This window comes from Elephas maximus, chromosome 2, assembly GCF_024166365.1.
Source record: "Elephas maximus indicus isolate mEleMax1 chromosome 2, mEleMax1 primary haplotype, whole genome shotgun sequence".
NCBI lineage: Eukaryota > Metazoa > Chordata > Mammalia > Proboscidea > Elephantidae > Elephas > Elephas maximus.
In genome coordinates, this window is record NC_064820.1 from 212,626,788 (window position 1) to 212,647,641 (window position 20,854).

The 20,854-nt window shown below is 40.6% G+C and overlaps 1 protein-coding gene across 5 annotated transcripts in view; it reads left to right on the forward strand.

Annotated features, from left to right (window-relative positions):
• The window catches only part of ULK2 (unc-51 like autophagy activating kinase 2), a 177,241-nt gene that overhangs the window by 34,847 nt on the left and 121,540 nt on the right, over positions 1-20,854 (forward strand). For all 5 annotated transcript variants that reach the window (XR_007516206.1, XR_007516207.1, XR_007516208.1 and 2 more), the window contains 2 exons: positions 17,297-17,344; positions 17,894-17,982. Coding sequence is in view for 1 of the 5 variants with exons in the window: in XM_049874618.1 (XP_049730575.1) it covers positions 17,297-17,344; positions 17,894-17,982 (137 nt within the window). In the remaining 4 variants the exon portion in view is untranslated. The remainder of the gene's footprint in view (positions 1-17,296; positions 17,345-17,893; positions 17,983-20,854) is intronic.

Genomic DNA, 20,854 nt, shown 5'->3' on the forward strand with positions numbered 1-20,854 from the left:
ATATGCATCTTAAGTCATCAGTCTACTTCAGATAAACACTATCGTATTTTTATGCAGATAATGCACGCCTTCTATGTTTGTTTGCCAACCGCTCCCTCCCACTGCAAAATATTTTCATAAGCTCCACTATGCCAGTTTTTTTTACCCATTGCTTTTTACCCATTTCTCTCCTAGCAACAAATTCTCTCAGAATCTCTGTTTATTGTGGCATGTTTTTATTTTATCTTCATTTTGGGAAAATAGTTTTGCCAGATATTGAATCTTGGTTGACAGTTTTTCCCCAAAGCACTTATAATATGTCATACCACTACTTTCTGGCTTCTGTTGATTCTGCTGAGAAGTAACCTGTTACTCTTCCTAAGGTTCCCTTGTGCATGATGAGTCTTTTTTTTTAAGTTCCTGCTTTCTAGATTTTTTCTTTGTCTTTGACTTTCACCAGTTTTAACTGTCATGTGTCTCTATGTATATTTATGTTCGTCCTACTTTGGAGGAGTGCACTGAAGGTTTTGGATAGATTTAAGATTTTCTTTTTTATGAAATTTGAGAAGTTGTCAGAGATTATTTCTTAAAATATTCTTTCTCACCTTCCTTTCTCCTTTCCTTCTGGAGCTCTCATTAAAAAAACTCATTACATTCCTAATATTTGATGGTGTCCCACAGCTCTCTGAGTCTTTTAATTTTTCTTTATTGTTTTTTATTTTTGTTCTTCAGATGGGAAAATATTTACTGATCTATCTTGAGGTTTGCTGATTTTTTCTTATGCCGGCTCAGATCTGCTGGTGAAACCCTGTAGTGAAGTTTTCATTGAGTTATTTATTATGTGCTTCAACCCCAAAGTTTTCCTTAGATTCTTTTTGATAATTTCTGTCTCTTTACTGATCTTTTCTATTTGATGAGTCATAGTCATCCTACTTAAAAAAATTCTTTCAGTAAGGTTTCCTCTTTGGTTACTCCTCAGTATGTGCACAGCCATGCTTATGACCATAACCTTCCAGACTGCCAGAAAGAAATATGGTTTTATTGAGGCCCACTTTGACTGCCTTCTTCCCAGATCTCTTTGTTAAATTTCTGTCTGGCTTACTGGTGTATTGCTTTCCCCAACCAGCATTGAGACCTCATGCTAACTGCAATGTTGGCTTTACCTGTTTGTTTGCTACTGAGATCACTCTTGTTTTCACATGGAATTTTAGAGCTTTTTTCCTGATAAAGTCAGTTCCTCCCACCGCATTGTTAGAACTTTTGCCTAGGTTCTCAGTGCCTGACCCAACCTGATAAAACTATAAACCATGGAGCTGGGGGGATAGAAAGAGGAAGGGATCAGCCCTAGGCTAAAATGCCTTCTCCTTTAGGGCTTCTCCGAAGGAGGCTGCCTATACCTTGATTTTAGTACAGTGAGACATATGTCAAACTTAGGACCTGCAGGACTATGAGATAATATTTGTGTTGATTTAAGCTGCTAGGCTTTTGGTGATTTGTTACGGCAGCAACAGAAAACGAATATAGTGATACTTCACGTTTCTTTACATCCAGAGGCATATAATGTTTGATTGGCCTACTTTTAGTGATACTGATTGGTTTAGGTGGGATAGCCTGATCAGAAGTTTTGTTTTTTAAGATGGAGGACAGAACAGCGCACTTGTATGCTGGCAGGAACAACCCAGTAAAGAGGGGAAATTGATGTTGCAGTAGAGATGGGGGAGAATTGCTTTTTTTTTTTAGTAGGTGAGGGGGGATAGGATTTAGGAAGTAAGTGGAGTGATTGGCTTTAAGTATTTATTATTTTATAGTGCTGAGCTGTCTGTGAATTCTTAGTCTTGGTGTTTTGTTTAATGTGCTGCTGCATTTATCTTGCTATTTTATTTAGGTTTTTGTAGCTAGATTAGTAATTGAGGCTGGCTTTGAATGTCCCTTTTTTTTTTTTTGAATGTCCCTTTAGTTTTTTAATTTTTCTCTATCCTTGTTCTTTATTCTTCATTCCTTATTCTTTAACCTGGAACAGTTTAATATTGTAGAGATTATTCAGTCCTTTTTAAGGTTTTTAAAAGACAACTTCTTTGAGGTATAACTTACATACAATAAAAATGCACCCATTTTGAATGTATAGTTTGATGAATTTTAACTACTGCATATACACATTCAGTATGGAATGCAACCAATATAGAACATTTCCATTACAATGTAAGTTACCTTGTTTCCTTCCCAGTCATTACCCACCCTTCTACTCATCAGTCCCCTCAGACGATCACTGATCTGCATTCTATCAATATAGATTAAATTTGCCTTTTGTATAGTTTCATAGAAATGGAGTTACAAAGTATGTGCTCTTTTGTGTCAGGTTTATTTCTGTAAGCATAATGGTCTTGAGATTCATTCATGTTGTTGCATGCATCTGCAGTTTATTCCTTTTTATTGCTGAGTAGCACTCCATTGTAGAGGGCAGTGGTGGTTCAGTGGTAGAATTCTCACCTTTGATGTAAGAGACCCTAGGTTCTATTCTCAGCCAGTGCATCTCAAGTGCAGCCACCACTTGTGTCAATGGTTGTCTACTTCTGAAAACCAGCCCCAGTGAAAAGAAAACCTTCTGGATCAGATCAGTCAGATCCCATTGTGCATGGCGTCACCACAAGTCAGGGGCTGACTTGACAACAGCTAACAATAGCAAAGTATTCCGTTGTGTGAATATACCATTTTGTTAATTCATATACCTGTTGAGGGACATTTAGCTTGTTTCCATTTTGTGATTATTATGGATCAAGCTGTTGTAAACATTTTTATACAAGTTTTTGTATGGATGTAAGTTTTCATTTTTCTTGGATAAATACCTAAGAGTGAAATTAATTGGTGGCTTATATACTAAGAATATATTTATAAAATCTCCCAAATTGATTTCCAAAGTGATGGTATTATATTTCCTCCAGCAATATGAGAGTAGCCCAGTTGCTTCACATTCTCTCGATAATTGGTGTGGTCATTCTTCAGTTTTAACCATTTTTATTGAAGGATAGCGATCTGTCTCTCATTCTAGTTTTAAACTTGCATTTCCCTGATAACTAATGATGTTTGAACATTGTTTCCTGTGCTTCTTGGTCATTCATATTTCTTCTTCTTTTATCTACTTTATTTTTTGTTGTTCAGAATATACACAGCAAAGCATACACCAGTTCAACAATTTCTACATATATAATTCAGTGACTTTGATTATATTCTTTGAGTCGTATTACCATTCTCACCCTCCTTTCTGGGTGGTTCCTCCCCACTAGCATAAACTCACTGCCACCTAAGTTTCCCATTTCATCTTTCAAGTTGCTGCTTTTCGTTTGATCCCACATAGATAGATCTTAAAAGAACATAACCTCCATGGCTCCAGAAATTCTGGATTCCATGAGAGTTTGAGATCCTTTTCTGCATTTTTCCCCTTTTGATCAGGACTATGATATGGAATCTTTGATCAAAATGTTCAGTAATGGTAGTTGGGCACCATCCACTTCTTCTGGTCTTATGGCAAAGGAGGCAGTTGTTCATGGAGGCAATTAGCTTCACATTGCATATCCTCATCCTTTTCCTGAATCCTCTTTGTCTTAGGTTGTGTTCTCTAGAGAAGCAAAACTAGCAAAGTGTATAAACATATATATATAGAGAGAGAGATCTGTGTGAAGGAAATGGTTCATGCGATTGTGGAGGCTATAACAGCCCAAGTCTGTGAGTCAGGAAGGAGGCTTCTCCTGATTCATGTAGCCTTAGGGGCTGGTGAACCCAAGATTGGCAGGCCGGAGAGCAGGGCCATTGCTCACAGGCTGTGAAGATCGGTGAATGCCAAGATCGGCAGTTGGCATGGATTGAATTGCATACCCCAAAAATAACTCAACTTTGGCTAGGTCATGATTCCCAGTGTTGTACGATTGTCTACCATTTTGTCATCTTACGTGATTTCCCTGTGTTGTAAATCCTGTCACCATGGTATAATGAGATGGGTTAGTGGCAGTTATATTGATGAGACCTACAAGATTAGATAGTGTCTTCAGCCAGTCTTTTTTGAGATATAAAAGAGAGAAGTGAGCAGAGAGACATGGGGACCTTATACCACCAAGAAAGCTGTACTGGGAGCAGAGTGCGTCCCTTAGACCCGAGGTTCCTGCTCAGAGAAGCTCCTAGACCGTGGGAAAATTGATGACAAGGACTTTCCTCCAGAGATGACAGAGAGAGAAAGCCTTCCCTTGGAGCCAGCGCTGTAAGTTTGGACCTCTAGTCTGCTGGACTGTGAGAGAGTAAACTTCTCTTTGTGAAAGCCATCCACTTATGGTATTTCTGTTTCAGCAGCACTAGATGGCTAAGACAGAATTTGGTACCAGGAGTAGGTTGTTGCTCTGACAGATACCTAAAATGTGGAAGCGGTTTTGAAACAGTGAATGGATAGAGGACTCAGAAGGAAAAGAGGGGAGCTGTTACAGTGGAGATGTCACAGATGGTGAGAAGCAGCAGCAGAGAACTGGCAGCAGCAGAACCAGGAGACCAGCGCAAGACAGTGTTGGAGCCAACCCATGGAGTGAAAGAGCTGAGTGTCTATCATGGATTGAATTATGTCCCCCAAATATGTGTGTATCAACTTGGTTGGGCCATGATTTCCATTATTGTGTGGTCGTCCTCCATTTTGTGACTGTAATTTTGTTAAAGAGGATTAGGGTGGGATCCTAATACCATTAACGCAGGCCACATTCCTGATCCAATGTAAAGTGAGTTTCCCTGGGGTGTGGCCTACACCACCTTTTATCTCTCAAGAGACAGAAAGAAAAGGGAAGCAAGCAGAGAGTTGGGGATCTCATACCACAAAGAAAGCATCACGAGGAGCAGAGCGCGTCCTTTGGACCCATGGTCCCTGCGCCTGAGAAGCTCCTCCACCAGGGGAAGATTGAGGACAAGGACCTTCCTCCAGAGCTGACAGAGAGAGAGAGAGAGCCTCCCCCTGGAGCTGACACCATGAATTTGGACTTATAGCCTACTTTATTGTGAGAAAAGACATTTCTGTTTGTTAAAGTTACCCATTTGTGGCATTTCTATTACAGCAGCACTAGATAACCAAGAGAGTGCCTGTGCGCAGGCGGCTTCCTGGCAGAGTGGGGTGCCTCTGAGCACTTATCAGTGGAGCTAGGCTTGCTGATCCATGGAGCAAGAGAGCTGAGTGCCTTCCAGCCACAGTTTACTGGCAGAGTAGTGTGCCTTCAGGCACTTACCAGTGGAGCTACAGAGCTTTGGAACACTTGCCCCAGCAGGCCAGGTGCGGGCGTGAGGCCTGGGGGCTGAGAGGTCAAGGCACCAGGAAGCAGAAGCTGAAGAGACAAGGAATACAGGAAGCTGAGCTGCCTCAGTCTCAAAAGGTATGGCCAGGACCTTTGGGGTTCTGAGGGTGGAGCCATGGCCTCTGGTGTTTCTAAGAGTGAAGTCGCCACTTACAGGGACTAGAAGAATGCTGTGACTAGAGCTGAGGGAGCAGAATTGCCATCCCAGTGGACCTGAAAGGCACAACTGAAGCCCAGGAGCAAGGGGCCTCCACTTAGAATCTAGAGAGTGTGGCCCATACCTAGAGTCTGGAAGACAGGGCTGTTGTGTAAATGGTCTCAGAGAACAGAGGATTATTTTCAAGCCTTGAGGGCTAATGTAATGTCTTCTGCTGACTTGCTTGGTGCCTGTTACACCTTCTTTCTCTCCAGTTTCTCCCGTTTGTAATGGAAATATCTACCTTGTGGCCGTTGCACCATCGTACTTTGAAAACAGATAACTTGTATTCTAGATTTCACAGATGAAGAGGAGTTTTTAGATTTTGGACTTGGAGTTGATTTAAGACTTTTGCTATGATATGATGGGTTGACTATATTTTACATGTGGCAAGGATATGGATTTTGGGGGGCAAAGGGTGGAATGCCATGGATTTAATTGTGTCCCAAAAAAATATCTGTCAACGTGGCTAGGTCATGATTTCCAGTATTGCATGATTGTCTACCATTTTGTTATCTGATGTGATTTCCCTATGTGTTGTAAATCCTATCACTATCATGTAATGAGATGGGTTACTGGCAGTTACATTGATGAGATCTACAAGATCAGATAGTGTCTTCAGCTAGTCTCTTTTGAGATATAAAAGAGAGAAGCAAGCAGCAAGACATGGGGATCTCAAACCACCAAGGAAGCAGCTGTGGGAGCAGAATGCATCCTTTAGACTCAAGTTCCCTGCTCAGGGAAGCTCCTAGACCGTGGGAGGATTGATCACAAGAACCTTTCTTCAGAGCTGACAGGAAGAGAAAACTTTCCCCTGGAGCCAGTGCCCTGAATTTGGACTTCTAGCCTACTACCGGATTGTGAGAGAATAAAACTCTCTCTGTGAAAGCCATCCATTTGTGGTATTTCTGTTATAGGAGCACTAGATGACTAAGACAGCAGACGAGATCGCAGGTAAGCTGCTATTTCAAGTCCCAAGAACTGGAGGTCTGATGAACAGGAGCCTTCTGGAGGATCCAGAACAAGCAAAAGCCGCAGAGCCTTCCTGAACTTCTGCCCACGCTCAATGCAGACCACACGGCCAAGGAAACTCACCTTCAGCTGATTGGCTGTTTACAACAGATCCCATCATGGGAGTGATCACATAGCAGATCTCAGCAAGGAAGTGATCACAACACTGTACGACTACCAATACAGTGAGAATCGTGACCCAGCCAAGTTGACACACAATTTTAAACATCACAGTCTACCCCTTGGCAACTTGGCACCTGTACACATCTTCTTAAACCATACATAATCTTTGAATAAAGACAATTATAAAGTCATACATGGGCCTAACATAATATAACAAACACACATACAACTAAAAATGCAGTAGCCCTGTTTACATCTTATATAAGTGGAGAAAACAAAAATTTTTGATAAACACATTCAGAAGCGGAAATACTCATAATAATTACGGTGCTTGTTTTTGCAACTGGTCATGTGGCCGTAACTGGTATTTAGAACTACCTTCGTCCACCACCCATTCTGTTTCCCTTTGCCCTCAGCAAGCGCCTCAGCTGGTTGTGGTTCTTAGCCTGGTGGCGTGACCCAAACCTTCATTCCTGAAGGGTCTGGGCCATTAGTAGTCATATTGGAATTGGGTTGTTATACTTTTCCATTGCCTTAGTCATAGGGCATGGTAGTACTAAGAGATGGCCTAAAGGATCTCCTGCGGTCCAGACACACTCTTCTTTACCTCCATTACATAATATTCATCTGATTTCCTCTTGGTAATTGGGATCAGTCACACATCCCAGTACAGTAACTCCCTTCTTTGCCTGTTGATCCAGAGGCATAAGTAGCCCCAAGTGGCCAGGTGGCATTCTTAGCTTCCAGTTCAGTGGAATCAGTGATGTGTCTCCAGGTGGGAACATCATCCCTCTGGAGCTAAGACCTCTAGACCTGCAGAGCATAAGGTCACAGGGACAGGAAGCAAAAATTCTGCCAGTGGGTCACAAAGGGTAATAGTGGTGCCACTTTGGTTTTTACCGCTTGATTCCTAGACCCCTGAATCCTGGCTATGGGAGATATAGCACCATATATTGGATGCTGGTTTAGAGCATATACAGCCTCCTGGATAACATTGCCCCAATCCTGCAAGGTATTGACACCTAGTTGGTAGCGTAATTGTGTCTTTAGGAAGGTATTCCTTCGTTTGATCAAACCAGCTGCTTCAGGCTGATGGTGAACATGGTAGGACGAGTGAATTCCATGAGCATGGGCCGACTGCCACACTTCATTTGCTGTGAAGTGAGTCCCTTGATCCGAGGCAATGCTGTGACAGTGGATAAGGCATTCTGTAAGTCCATGGATGGTAGCTTTGATAGAAACATTGCATGCAGGGAAGGGAAATCCATATCCAGAGTAAGTGTCTATTCCAGTAAGAACAATATGCTGTGCTTTCCATGATGGAAGTGTTCCAGTGTAATCAACTTGCCACCAGGTTGCTGGCTGATCACCTTGAGGGATGGTGCCATATCAGGGTCTCAGTGTTGGTCTCTTCTGCTGGCGGATTGGGCACTCAGCAGTGGCAGTAGCCAAGTCAGCCTTGATGAGTGGAAGTCCATGTTGTTGGGCCTATGCATAACCTTCATCACTGCCACCATGGCCATTTTGTTCATGAGCCCATTGGGCAATGACAGGAGTAGCTGGGGAAAGAGGATGAGTAGTTTCCACAGAACACGTCATCCTATCCACTTGATTGTTAAAATCCACCTCGGTTGAGGTCATGCTTTGGTGAGCATTCACATGGGACACAAATACCTTTACTTGTTTGGCTCATTCAGAGAGATCTCTCCACATACCTCTTCCCCATACTTTCTTGTTTCCAGTTTTCCAATCGTGTTCCTTCCAAGTCCCTGACCATCCAGCCAAACCATTGGCCACAGCCAATGAATCAGTATGCGATCACACATCTGGCCATTTCTCCTTCCAAGCAAAGTGAAAAACCAGGTGCACTGCTGTAAGTCTGCCCATTGGGAGGATTTCCCTTCACCAGTGTCCTTCAGGGAGTTCCCAGATAGGGGCAGTAATGCTGCTGCTGCTCACTTTTGAGTGGTGCCTGCATATCATGCAGAACCAGCTGTGAACTAGGCATGAGTTTTTTCTTCTTCAGCCGACTGATCATATGGAACTCCCCATGGGGCCATATGTGCAGACTGGGAGATGGAAGGTAACGTGACAGGCGTGGAGACCATGGGCTTTTGGAGCACTTCTTCATGCAGCTTACTTGTGCCTTCAGGTACTGCTCAGGTCCGATGGCGTATGTACGTCCAGTTTTATGACCATGTGGGTCGGACAACACACAGCTTATGATGGGCAACTCAGGCCGCATGTGACTTGGTGTCCTGTCGTTAAAGAGATCAGCCTGTACTAAAATCCAGTAACAAGACAAAAGCTGTTTCTCAAAAGGAGAGTAGTTATCTGCAGAGGATGGCAGGGCTTTGCTCCAAAAGCCTAAGGACCTGTGCTGTGATTCACCAATAGGGACCTGCCAAAGACTCCAGACAGCATCTCTATCTGCCACGGACACTCCAGGCATCATTGGATCAGCCGGATTGTATGGCCCACATGTCAGAGTGGCTTGCATAGCAGCCTGAACCTGTTGCAGAGCTTTCTCGTGTTCTGAACACCACTCAAAACTAGCAGCTTTTTAAGTCTATTGATAAATATGCTGGAGTAGCACACCCAAATGAGAAATATGTTGCCTCCAAAATCCAAAGAGGCCCACTAGGCATTGTGCCTCCTTTTAAGATGTGGGAGGAGGCAGATGCAAGAACTTATTTATCACTTTAGAGGGAATATCTTGACATGCCCCACACAACTGGACCCCGAGAAATTTCACTGTGATGGAAGGTGCCTAAATTTTTGTGGGATTAATTTCTCATAGAAATGTTTTACCAGCAAGTCCAGAGCCATTGACACTTCTTCCTTACTAGGTCCAGTCAGCATAATATCATCAATGTAATGCACCAGTGTGACGTCTTGTGGAAGAGAAAAGCAATCAGGGTCCCTGAAGGCTAAATTAGACATAAAGCTAGAGAATTGATGTAGCCCTGAGGTAGGCAGCTGAAAGTGTGTTGTCGGCCTTGCCAGCTGAAGGCAAACTGCTTTCACTGGTCCTTCGAAATAGGTATGAAGAGAAAGGCATTTAGCTAGATCTGTAGCTGCATGCCAGGTACCAGGAGATGTATTAATTTACTCAAGCAATGAGACTAATCTGGAAAAGTAGCTGCAATTGGAGTCACCACCAGGTTAAGTTTTCGATAATGCACTGTCATTCTCCAGGATGCATCTGTTTTTTACACAGGCCAGATAGGCGAGTTGAATGGGGATGTGGTGGGAATCACCACCCCTGCATCCTTCAAGTCCTTGATGGTGGCAGTAATCTCTGCAATGCCTCCAGGAATGTGGTATTGCTTTTGGTTTATTCTTCTCCTAGGTAGGGGCAGTTCTAATGGCTCCCACTTGGCTTTTCCTACCCTAATAGTCCTCATTCCATTTGTGAGGGATCTAATGTGGGGGTTCTGCCAGTTGCTGAGTATATCCATTCCAATTATGCATAGTGGAACTAGGGAAATAACTTCAGGATGGGTTTGGAGACCCACTGGACCTACTGTGAAGCGGACGTTGGCTAAGACTAAAAATCTGACCTCCGTATGCCACCACTCAGACTGGTAGGCCGCAGTGACGTTTTAGGTCTCCTGGAATTAGTTCAGAGCCAGTGTCCAGTAATCCCTGAAAACTCTGATTATTTGCTTTTCCCCAGTGAACAGTCGCCCTCGTAAAAGGCTGTAGATCCATTTGAGGAAGGCTGGGAGAAATATTAACAGTATAAGTTTTGGCAGTATATTGGAGTCCTTCCTCAACGGGACCCGGTCTTCTTTTCATCAAGGGGTTGTGGGTCTGTGAACTCGCTCATGTCTGGGAATTGATTGAGGGGCTCTGACTCTTTCCTGGCGATTAGAGTTGCTGTTCACTTGACCCAGAATTCATCTACTCATACAGATCAAGTAAATACTTCAGAGATTCCCTATCTGTTTCACTCTTAGAGACACCGTGACTGAGTAACCAACAACATAAGTCTGTATGAGTCAGACTATTGTGATTACTGCTTTGACTCTGCCATCCATTATGGTAACTGTGCCCACCTTGTCTTCGTCAACTGAGAGCCACCGTTTGGCCCCTACCACCACAGAGTCCAATCAGCTCCATTGTAGTTAGGTGCCTTAATTCAGGTAGGTCAGTTTCCACTGTCAAATCTGACTTATATAAAATAGCAATAACAGCAGTCTTCAAGGATGCTGGGGCTCCCTTCACAAATTTGTTCCTCACTGTTGTCATAAAAGGTGTGTCCTCTGGGTACTCCATATGTGAGTCTGTGGGTCTAACCTGATAAATCCACTTTAGCATGCCAGTTTCCTTAAGCCTTTGGATACCTTCTACAACAGTATACCAAGGCAGGTCTAGTACTTCAACTTGAGTTAGTGTAGCGTAATCCATGCTTCAGCAACCCAACGAAATAAACTATTAGATCTTTTCCTAATTTCTCGAGCTCAAACATTGAATGAAGGATCTGTGCTTATTGAGCCCCTTACCAATAAACTCAGACTTATTTATCTGTATGTTCCTTGCACCATTATCCTACAACCTTAATTAGCCATTCCCACACATATCCTCCAGGTTTCTGTTTGTATGTATTAGCAAAGTCAAGCAGTTCTTTTGGAACGTAGCACACCTCCTCCTGAGTTACACTTTGTACTTCACCTTTTGGGGCTCACCAGAATTTAAGTCTAGTTATAGGTCTGGAAGCCTAAATTGGTGAGTTGTTTGAGAACATTCAGCATTGTGTTATAAAGCATCTGCCTCAGATGATGTCCTAGGCAGTGACTCATAGAAAAGCACTTTAGATACAGCTGGGTTAATCTCACTGGATGATAGTGGAGGGGCTAATAATGGTTTTGTTGGTATGAGTGATTCTGGAATTTAGGGCTCAGTGTCCAGCTTCCTGATTATCTGTCCATATATCCCCCCATCCCAGGTTTCAGGATACCAATTCTTCTCATTGCACTCAATTTAACTTTAGACACCTCTTGAGCTTGTCAGTTGAGTTGGCTTTGTAATTCAGTGACTCTTACAGTAAGACTGGGTTTGGTTTTCAGTAATATCACCTCTGTTGCTACAAGAAATAAGGCTTTCTTTCAAGGCACAAGTGGAAGCTTTGAGGTCATTTACATAGCGCTTGAGCTTGGACTGTGAACCCCTGAGTTCGCCTCTTTCTTTCATCAGTTTGTCTAGCTACGTAGGACCAGCCAACCAGCTTCATTATTCTTCTCATTATGACAGAATCGTAGAAAGATATCATACATGCCGTCACTCAGAGTCTTGTCTTCCACCGATACCTGATCTATTGGTTGTGATGTTTTTCGTGTTTGAATTGCCACCTTACACCATGGCTTAGCAGTGCTTTATTACTGGAAGCACAGTCATCAATATCTTTAAGAGTAACCAGACTTGAGAACCAATTTAGAAAATTCATCCTTACAATTTTGTTTCTCTAGAACCACTCTTGTTGCCAGATTTAGGCTGGGTTTTCTAAATAAGCAAAACCAGTAAAGTGTGTGTGTGTGTGTATATATATGTATATATACATGTATGTACATTGGGGCAGTTTCCTCTGTCCTATAGGGTCACTATGAGTCGGAATCGACTCGAAGGCACTGGGTTTTGGGTATGTTTGTATGTGTGTGTGTATATATATATATGGAAGGGGCTCACGTGGTTGTAGAGGCTGTAATGTCCCAAGTCCGTGGGTCAGGAAAAAGGCTTCTCCTGAGTCACATAATCGCAGGGGCTGGTGAACCCATCCCTGATTGGCATGCCGGAGACCAGGGCTGTTGCTCACAGGCTGTAAAGATCCACAGATCCCAAGATCGGCATGTAAGACCGCAGGTAACCTGTTAGCTTAAGTCTGAAGAACTGGAGGTCAGACAAACAAGAGCCAGCTGCAGGATGCAGAATGAACCAAAACCCTGGCCATGAGAGAAGGAAGAGCTAGGAAGTGGAGGGCAGAGAGATGAGGGTGGTGGGGGAGGGTGAGTGTTCACAGGCCCTGGCCTTGCCAGTACCAGTCCACAGCACATCCCATCATGGGGGTGATTACGTATCAGATCACAACAGGGAAGTGATTACAACATTATACAACTGCCAAAACACTGAGAATCATGGCCTAGCCAAGTTGACACTCGGTCTTAACCATCACACACTTCTTCCTTTGTTGATCCAGGTGAATAGAGACCAGTTGTACCTTGGATGGCTCCTTGGAAACTTTTAAGACCCTAGTTACTATGCAGTGAACTAGGAGGTAGTAGAGCAGAAGCACTAAACATGGTATTAGGTTAGTTAACTGGAATGTCCCATGAAGCTGTGGCCCTAAACCCCCAAACCAAGAAACGAAATCTATGAGGTATTTGGTTGTACATAAGCAGGCTCAAGAGCTGCTCTTTGTTGTTGTTTTAAATATACCTATCACACAGCATTAGCCAGTTCAACTTTTTACAGATGTACAGCTTACTGACATCAATTATATTAATTGACTGCGCAGTCCTTAAGCTTAATCAGTGCGATTTTTACATCACTGTAGACAGAAACTCAGTGCTCCATAAACAGTAATCACCCCCATCTACCTACCTCCCATTCTGGTCCAAAAACACCAAACCCATTGCTGTCGAGTCGATTCCAACTCATAGTGACCCTGTAGGACTGAGTAGAACTGCCCCATAGAGTTTCCAAGGAGTGCCTGGTGGATTCAAACTGCCAGCCTTTTGGTTAGCAGCCATAGCTCTTAATCATTACGCCACTGAGGGTTTGCACTGTGGTAAGCACTGATACGGTTTGATTGCTGTACGTTTGCCTGTTCTTGTCCTATTATATAAATGCGGTCATAGAATATTTGGCTTTTTGACTTGATTGTCCTGATGGACTCATTTCACTCAGCATAATGTCTTCAAGTTCCATCCATATTGTAGCACGTATCAGGATTTCATTTCTCTTTCTGGCTGAGCGGTATTCCATTGTATGTATGTATCATTCTCTTTATCCATTCATCCACTGATGGGCATTTAAGTTGTATTCACCTTTTAGCTGTTGAGCTTTGATATACAAGCATCTGTGGTAGTTCTTCAGAAATACTAAAAATATAACTCACATGACCCAACAGTTCTCTTTGAAGTCAGCAGTGCAAACACATATGTACACCAGTGTTTGTTACAGCATTATTCACATCTGCCAAAAGGAAACCACCTACTTCTTTTTTGAAGTGCCTGATCAAATCTTTTTTATTGTTTTTTTTTTCTTTTGGTTCTACTGTTGAGTTGTAGAAGTTCTTCATATATTTTGGATACAAGTTTAATGGTGTCTTTAAAAAATCTTTACCTTGGTAAAATATATAACAAAATCAGCCATTTTAACCATTTTTAAATATACAGTACAGCGACATTAATTTTATTTATCTTCTTGTGCAGCCGTCATCTCTTTATCCATTTCCAAAAGTTCTCATCACCCTGTATAGAAACTCAGTACTCCTTAAGCGGTAACTTTCAGTTTTCCCCTTCCCAAGCTCCTGGTAACTTTTGTCTCTATTCATTTATTTATTCTATATTTTTCATATAAATGAGGTCATACAATATTTGTCCTTTTGTGTCTGATTTTTTTACTCAGCATAACAGGTTCAAGGTTCATATGTGTTGTAGCATGTGCCATATCTTCATTTCTCTTTATGGCTGAATAATAATACTCCATTGTATGCATATACTACATTTTGTTTATCCATTCATTTGTCGATGGACACTTGAGTTGTTTCCACCTTTTGACTATTGCGAATAATACTGCAGTGAACATTGGTGTACAAGTATCTGAGTTGAATCCCTGGTTTCACGTCTTATGGGTATATACCTAGGAGTGGAATTAACTGGGTCATATAGCAATTTTTTCGATAGCAGTGGGTGGGTTATAGTAATTTTATGTTTAACTTACTGAGGAACCACCAAACTGTTTTCCACAGTGGCTGAACCATTTTACAGTCCCACCAACGATGGATGAGTGTTCCAGTTTCTCCGAACCTTTGTCAGCACTAGTTATTTTCTGTTTTTCTGATAAATAAACATTTTAGTGGATATGAAGTGTGTGTGTGTGTGTATTTTTTTTTGATTGTGGTAGATATGTATGTAACAAAACATTTGATACTTCAACAATCTTTATGTGTACGGTTCAGTGACATTATGTTCATCATGTTGTTCAACTGTCACCTTTATCTGTTCCCATTATACCATTTCAAATTACACCATCACTCTTAACAGAAGCTCATTGTGATTTTCTTCACATTTCTCCAGTGACTAATGATGTTGAGCATCTTTTTATGTACTTATTGGCCATTTGTGTATCTTTCTTGGAGATAATAGTGTCTTTGATGTGCAAAGTTTTAAATTTTGGGAAGTCCAGGTTATCAGTATGTTCTTCTATAGTTCTGGATTTTTTATGTCCTATGAAATATTTACCTGTCCCAGAGTCTCAAATATTTTCCTATGTGTTTTCTTCCAGAATTTTATAGTTTTAGGTTTATTACTTAAGTCCATATTATTCACTTCTAGGCAATTTTTATTTATGATGTTAGGCCAGGGTTGAGGTTTATTTTTTCCAGAGGAGGTCTAGTTATATCAGCACTGTTTCTTGAAAAGACTATCCTTTCCCCATTGAGTTACTGTTGCAGGTTTCTTTAAAATCAATATATGCGTTATATACACAGAATAATATGCAATAAAGTATGGACGCTGTGTTTCATTACATTGATCCATAATGTGTCTTTATCACAATTCTATTTTGCTTTCGGTATCTATTTAAATGATTTTTTTTCTCTTTCATTCTGTAAATATGAATTGCATTTATTTAGTTTTTAATGTTAACTCAGCACTGCATTTCTGGGCTTAAACCCTGCTTGTTCATGATGTATTACCCTTTTTATATATTGCTGGTTTTATTTGCTGGGATGTTTTAAAAGATTTTTGTATCTGTGTTTATGGGGGATAAATGTATAGTAATTTGTATGCAGTTTTCTTATAATACATTTATCAGGTTTTGATGTATAGGATATGCTTGCCTCTTAAAATGAGTTAGAAAGTATTCCTTCCTCTGTTCTGTGAAACAGTTTGTATAAAATCAGTGTTATTTCATCCTTAAATATTTAATAAAATTGACTAGTGAAACCGTTTGGACCATACTGTCTTATTACTGTAGCTTTATAGTCAATCTTGTAATTGGATAGTGTCAGTCCTCCAGCTTTGTTGTTCTTTTTTCAAAATTGTTTTGGCTACTTTTGGACCTTTTTATTTTCAGATTTTACAATCAGGTTGTCAGGTTTTACAAGAAAGCCTGCTGAAATATTTGATTGAAATTGCATTGACTCTGTTGATCAATTTTGAGAGAATGACATCTTAATATTGAGTCTTTGGGACGGTAAACATGGTACATTCTATTTAGGTCTTTAATTTCCGTCAGCAGTGTTTTGTGGTTTACAGTGCATATATCTGTTAAGTGCATTCCTAAATATTTCATGTTTTTTGATATTTTATTAAAAATATTTTAATTTCCAGTTGCTTGATACTAGTATAAAGAAGTAAAAAAGATTTGTGTATATTCACTTTACATCCTATGGCCTTACTAAGTATGCTTAGTTCTAGTAACCTTTTTTAGATTACTCAGGAATTTTTCCTATACATCATCATGGCATCTAAGAATAAGGAATGACAGTTTTAGTTGTTCCTTTTTTTTTTTTTTTTCCCCAGTCTTAAGCCTTTTGTTTCCTTTCATTACATTATGGCATTGACTAGGCTAAGACTTCAAGAACAACGTTGAATAGAAATTTGTGGAAACAACATTCTAGCCTTATTGCTGATCTTAGGGCGCAAGTGTTCAGTTCTTTACCATTAGATATGATGTCAGCTATAGGCGTTTTTTTTTTTTTTTGATACTGTTCCTTACCAGATTGTAGAAGTTCCCTTCTATTCCTAATTTGCTGAGAGGTTTTGTTTTGGTTTTTTCTATGAATGGATGTTGTGTTTGGTCAAATTCTTTTTCTGCATCTATTTCACAAACATTTTCATTAAACATGTTTTATGGTTTTTCTGATCTGTTGAACAAATCAGCTGCCTGATTGCCTCTTAGGACGATTAACGAAACCTGTTGCCGTCAAGTCAGTTTTGACTCATAGCAACTCTATAGGACAGAGTAGAACTGCCGCATACGGTTTCCAGGGAGCGCCTGGTGGATTCAAACCGCTGCCTTTTTGGTTAGCAGCTATAGCTCTTAAACACTACACCACCAGGGTTTCCAGTTAACAATAGCCATAGTTCAAACATGTCCTTAGCGAGGACCTGATGATCATAATACTTCCATGGGAGTGGCTACTTGAGGATGGCACAAAGTAAAGAGCACATCTATTTAAGGAACCTCAGGAGGTATTTTGTTCATAATGGATATTTTGAAAATTTGCAATTATTAAAATTTTTCATTGATTAAAAATTACTTACAATTATTGTTTTTATAGTTTTATAAAATATGCTTTTACATTTAAATGAAATGCAGGCCATACAAAGAAATTAATAATTTATGATCTCAAAGACATTGTGTTGAATACCTTGAGAAGACTAACTAACCTATCTTCTATTTAAAGTCACTTTAAAGGTTGCATTCTCATTTTTCGTTACAGAAGCGTTTTTTAGCCATCCTTTTCTTGAGCAAGTTCCAGTAAAAAAATGTAAGTACTCAGTGTTTGGATATTTACTTAAAGAGTGAATGCAGACTTAAAGAATAACTAGTATTTTGTATTCAAAAATTAATTTTTTACTGCTTTTCAAGTTTTCATTGAACTTATCTTAGATACCTGTAATCGTCTTTATTTAATAACAGTTCTGTCTTTCCTTTGAAATCCAACCTGAAACATTTTTAGTAATTATTGCATTTTTAGTTTCATCAGTGGGAGCTGTAATACAGTAAAACCTGCGAAAGCTGGAACCTGTGTAAAGCAGAAATCTATCAGAGAAGGAAAACTAAAATATTTTCCGTTAAAATGAGTGATAGAAAAGTGGTAAGACTGCACCCTGTCAAAGGTGGAAAACTTAAAAGTTCCGGAAAAATAAGGCAGTCCCGTTGAGTTCTGGCTCTCGCGGGCTTCACTGTAGTAGGTGAATACCAATTTTTAGGTAGCACAAAGATGTAGTCATTTTGACATGTTTTCCTGTTAGACAAAGTCAAATAATTGGACTACAAAGTGATACATCTCTTCATCTGTGTGTTATTCCTCCAGCTTGCCCAGTTCCAGTACCCGTGTATGCTGGTTCTGTCACTGGAAGCTCCTGTGGCAGCTCTCCATCTTGTCGTTTTGCCTCGCCACCAGTAAGTTCTGGTTTTATTAAAAATAATTTCAGAGTTAGTGCTATTGTATCTTTTCACAGACGAGCCTGTAAATGGATATTCTTTTTATGAGTAGTGTTTACTACAGCAGCTGCGGTTTCAGGAAAAGATCATTGTAGTTGGATCAAATGTGCTTAGGTTTGGGCCCCTGCCCTTATTTAGTTGTGTAAGCTTTGGCAAGAAATATCACCCCTCTGGGCTATTCTAAATAGTGAATATAGTATTACCACCTTTTTATGCCTTTTGGAGTTTTGACAATGATACTTGTCAACAAAGAGTACCCATAAGAGGCAGATGGGCAATAAATGTTCATTTTATCTGAATATCATAAGCATCAGCTAATTGGACATAGGATTTCCAATGATGGAGGAGTAATCTCTAAGCTAGATTTCACTGACTTAGATTCTTCTAATCAGGATTATTGGACCTTAAAGTTGTTTCCACGTGTATAGTTGCCGTTTATGGTGTTGACAAAAGGTATTTGCAATGAAGAAGTCGTTGGTCTTGCAAAATTCTATCAAGTGACCTCTGGAGTTGTTTCTATCACCAAGGACATGTTTTCCAGCTACCAGTCCTTCTTCTTTGTCTCTAACTTTTGTATTCCAACCGCCAGTAATTATCAGTGCATCTTGATTGCATGTTTGATCAATTTCAGACTGCAGAAGTTGGTAAAAGTCTTCAATTTCTTCATCTTTGGCCTTAGTGGTTGGTGTGTAGATTTGAATAATAGTCATCTTTCTTGTGGGTGCATGAATATCATCACCGACAGTGTTGTACTTCAGGATAGAGACCTTGATGTGTTCTTTTTGGTGATGAACACAGTGTCATTCCTCTTCAATTTGTCATTCCTGGCATAGTAGACCATATGATTGTCTGATTCAAAATGGCCAGTACCGGTGCATTTCAGCTTAGTCATGGATTGAATTGTCCTCCAAAAATATCTGTCAACTTGGTTAGGTCCTGATTCCAGTAATGTGTGATTGTCCACCATTTTGTCATCTGATGTGATTTCTCTATGTGTTCTGAATCCTATGATGTTGATGAGATGGGATTACTGGCACTTAAGTAAACTCAACCTACAAGATTAGATTATGTTTTAAGTCAATCTCTTTTGAGATATAAAAGAGAGAAGCAACCAGAGAGACAGGGGAACCTCATACCACCAAGAAAACAGCACTGGGAGCAGAGCGTGCCCTTTGGACCAGGAGTTCCTGGGCAGGGAAGCTCCTAGTCCAGGGGAAGATTGATGAGAGGGACCTTCCTTCAGGGCTGACAGAAAAGCCCTCCTCTGGAACTGATGCCCTGAATTTGGACTTCTAGCCTACTAAAAATATGAGAAAATTAATTTCTCTTTGTTAAAGCCATCTGCATGTGGTATTTCTGTTACAGCAGTAGTAGACGACTAAGACAGATACCGATATTTATGCATTCCATTTCATTTTTGACGACTTCCAATGTCCCTAGATTCAAATTTTGTACATTCCACGTTCCTGTTAACAGTGGGTGTTTGCAGCCATTTCTTCTCATTTTGAGTCGTGCAACATCAGCAAATGAGGGTCCTGAAAGCTTTACTCCATCCACATCATTAAGATCACCTCTACTCTGAGGAGGCAGCTTTTCCCTAGTCATCTTTTGAGTGCCTTCCAACCTGAGGGGCTCATCTTGCGGCACTATATCAGACAATATTCCGCTCCTGTTCATAAGGTTTTCACTGGCTAATTTTTTTAGAAATAGACTGCCAGGCCCTTCTTCCTAGTCTGTCTTAGTCGGGAAGCTCCGCTGAAACATGTCCACGAAGGGTGACCACGCTGGTATTTGAAATACTGGTGGCAAAGCTTTCAGTATCACAACAACACGCAAGCCACCACAGTACTGACAAATTGGAATGACATTAAGAACATTACAAATGAAGGAAGCAAGATGTCATTAAAAAGACAGGAAAGAAAGAAAAGACCAAAATGGATGACAAAGGAGACCCTGAAACTTGCTCTTGAACATAGATTAGCTAAAGCGAAAGGAAGAAATGAAGTAAAAGAGCTGAACAGAAGATTTCAAAGGGCAGCTCGAGAAGTCAAAGTGAAGTATTACGATGAAATGTGCAAAGACCTGGAGATAGAAAAACAAAAAGGAAGAACACACACAGCATTTCTCAAGCTGAAAGAGCTGGAAAAAAGAATTGAAGCCTCGAGTTACAATGTTGAAGGAGCCTATGGGGAAAGTATTAAATGATGTAGGAAACATCAAAAGAAGACAGAAGGAATAGAGAGTCACTGTACCAAAAAGAATTGGTTGATATTCAGCCATTTTAGAAGGTAGCATGTGATCAAGAACCAATGGTACTGAAGGAAGAGATCCAGGCTGCACTGAAGGCATTGACAAAAAATAAGCCTCCAGGAATTGATGGAATACCAATTGAGATATTTCAGCAAATGGTTGCAGCCCTGGACATGCTCACTTGTTTATGCTAAGAAGTTTGGAAGACAGTTACTACCTGGCTAAACGACTGGAAGAGATCCATATTTATACTCATTCCAAAGAAAGGTGATCCAGCAGGTGACAGATTGTTGAACAATATTATTAATATCTCACAGAAGTAAAATTTTGCTGAAAATCATTCAAGGCGGTTGCAGCAGTACATTGACAAAACACTGCCAGAAATGCAAACTGGATTCAGAAGAGGATGTGGGACAAAGGATATCATTGCTGATGTCAGACGGACCATGACTAAAAACAGAGAATACCAGAAAGATGTTTACCTGTGTTTTATTGACTCTGCAAGGGCATTCAACTGTGTGGATCATAACAAATTATGGATAACATTGCAAAGATTGGGAATTTCAGAGCACTTAATTGT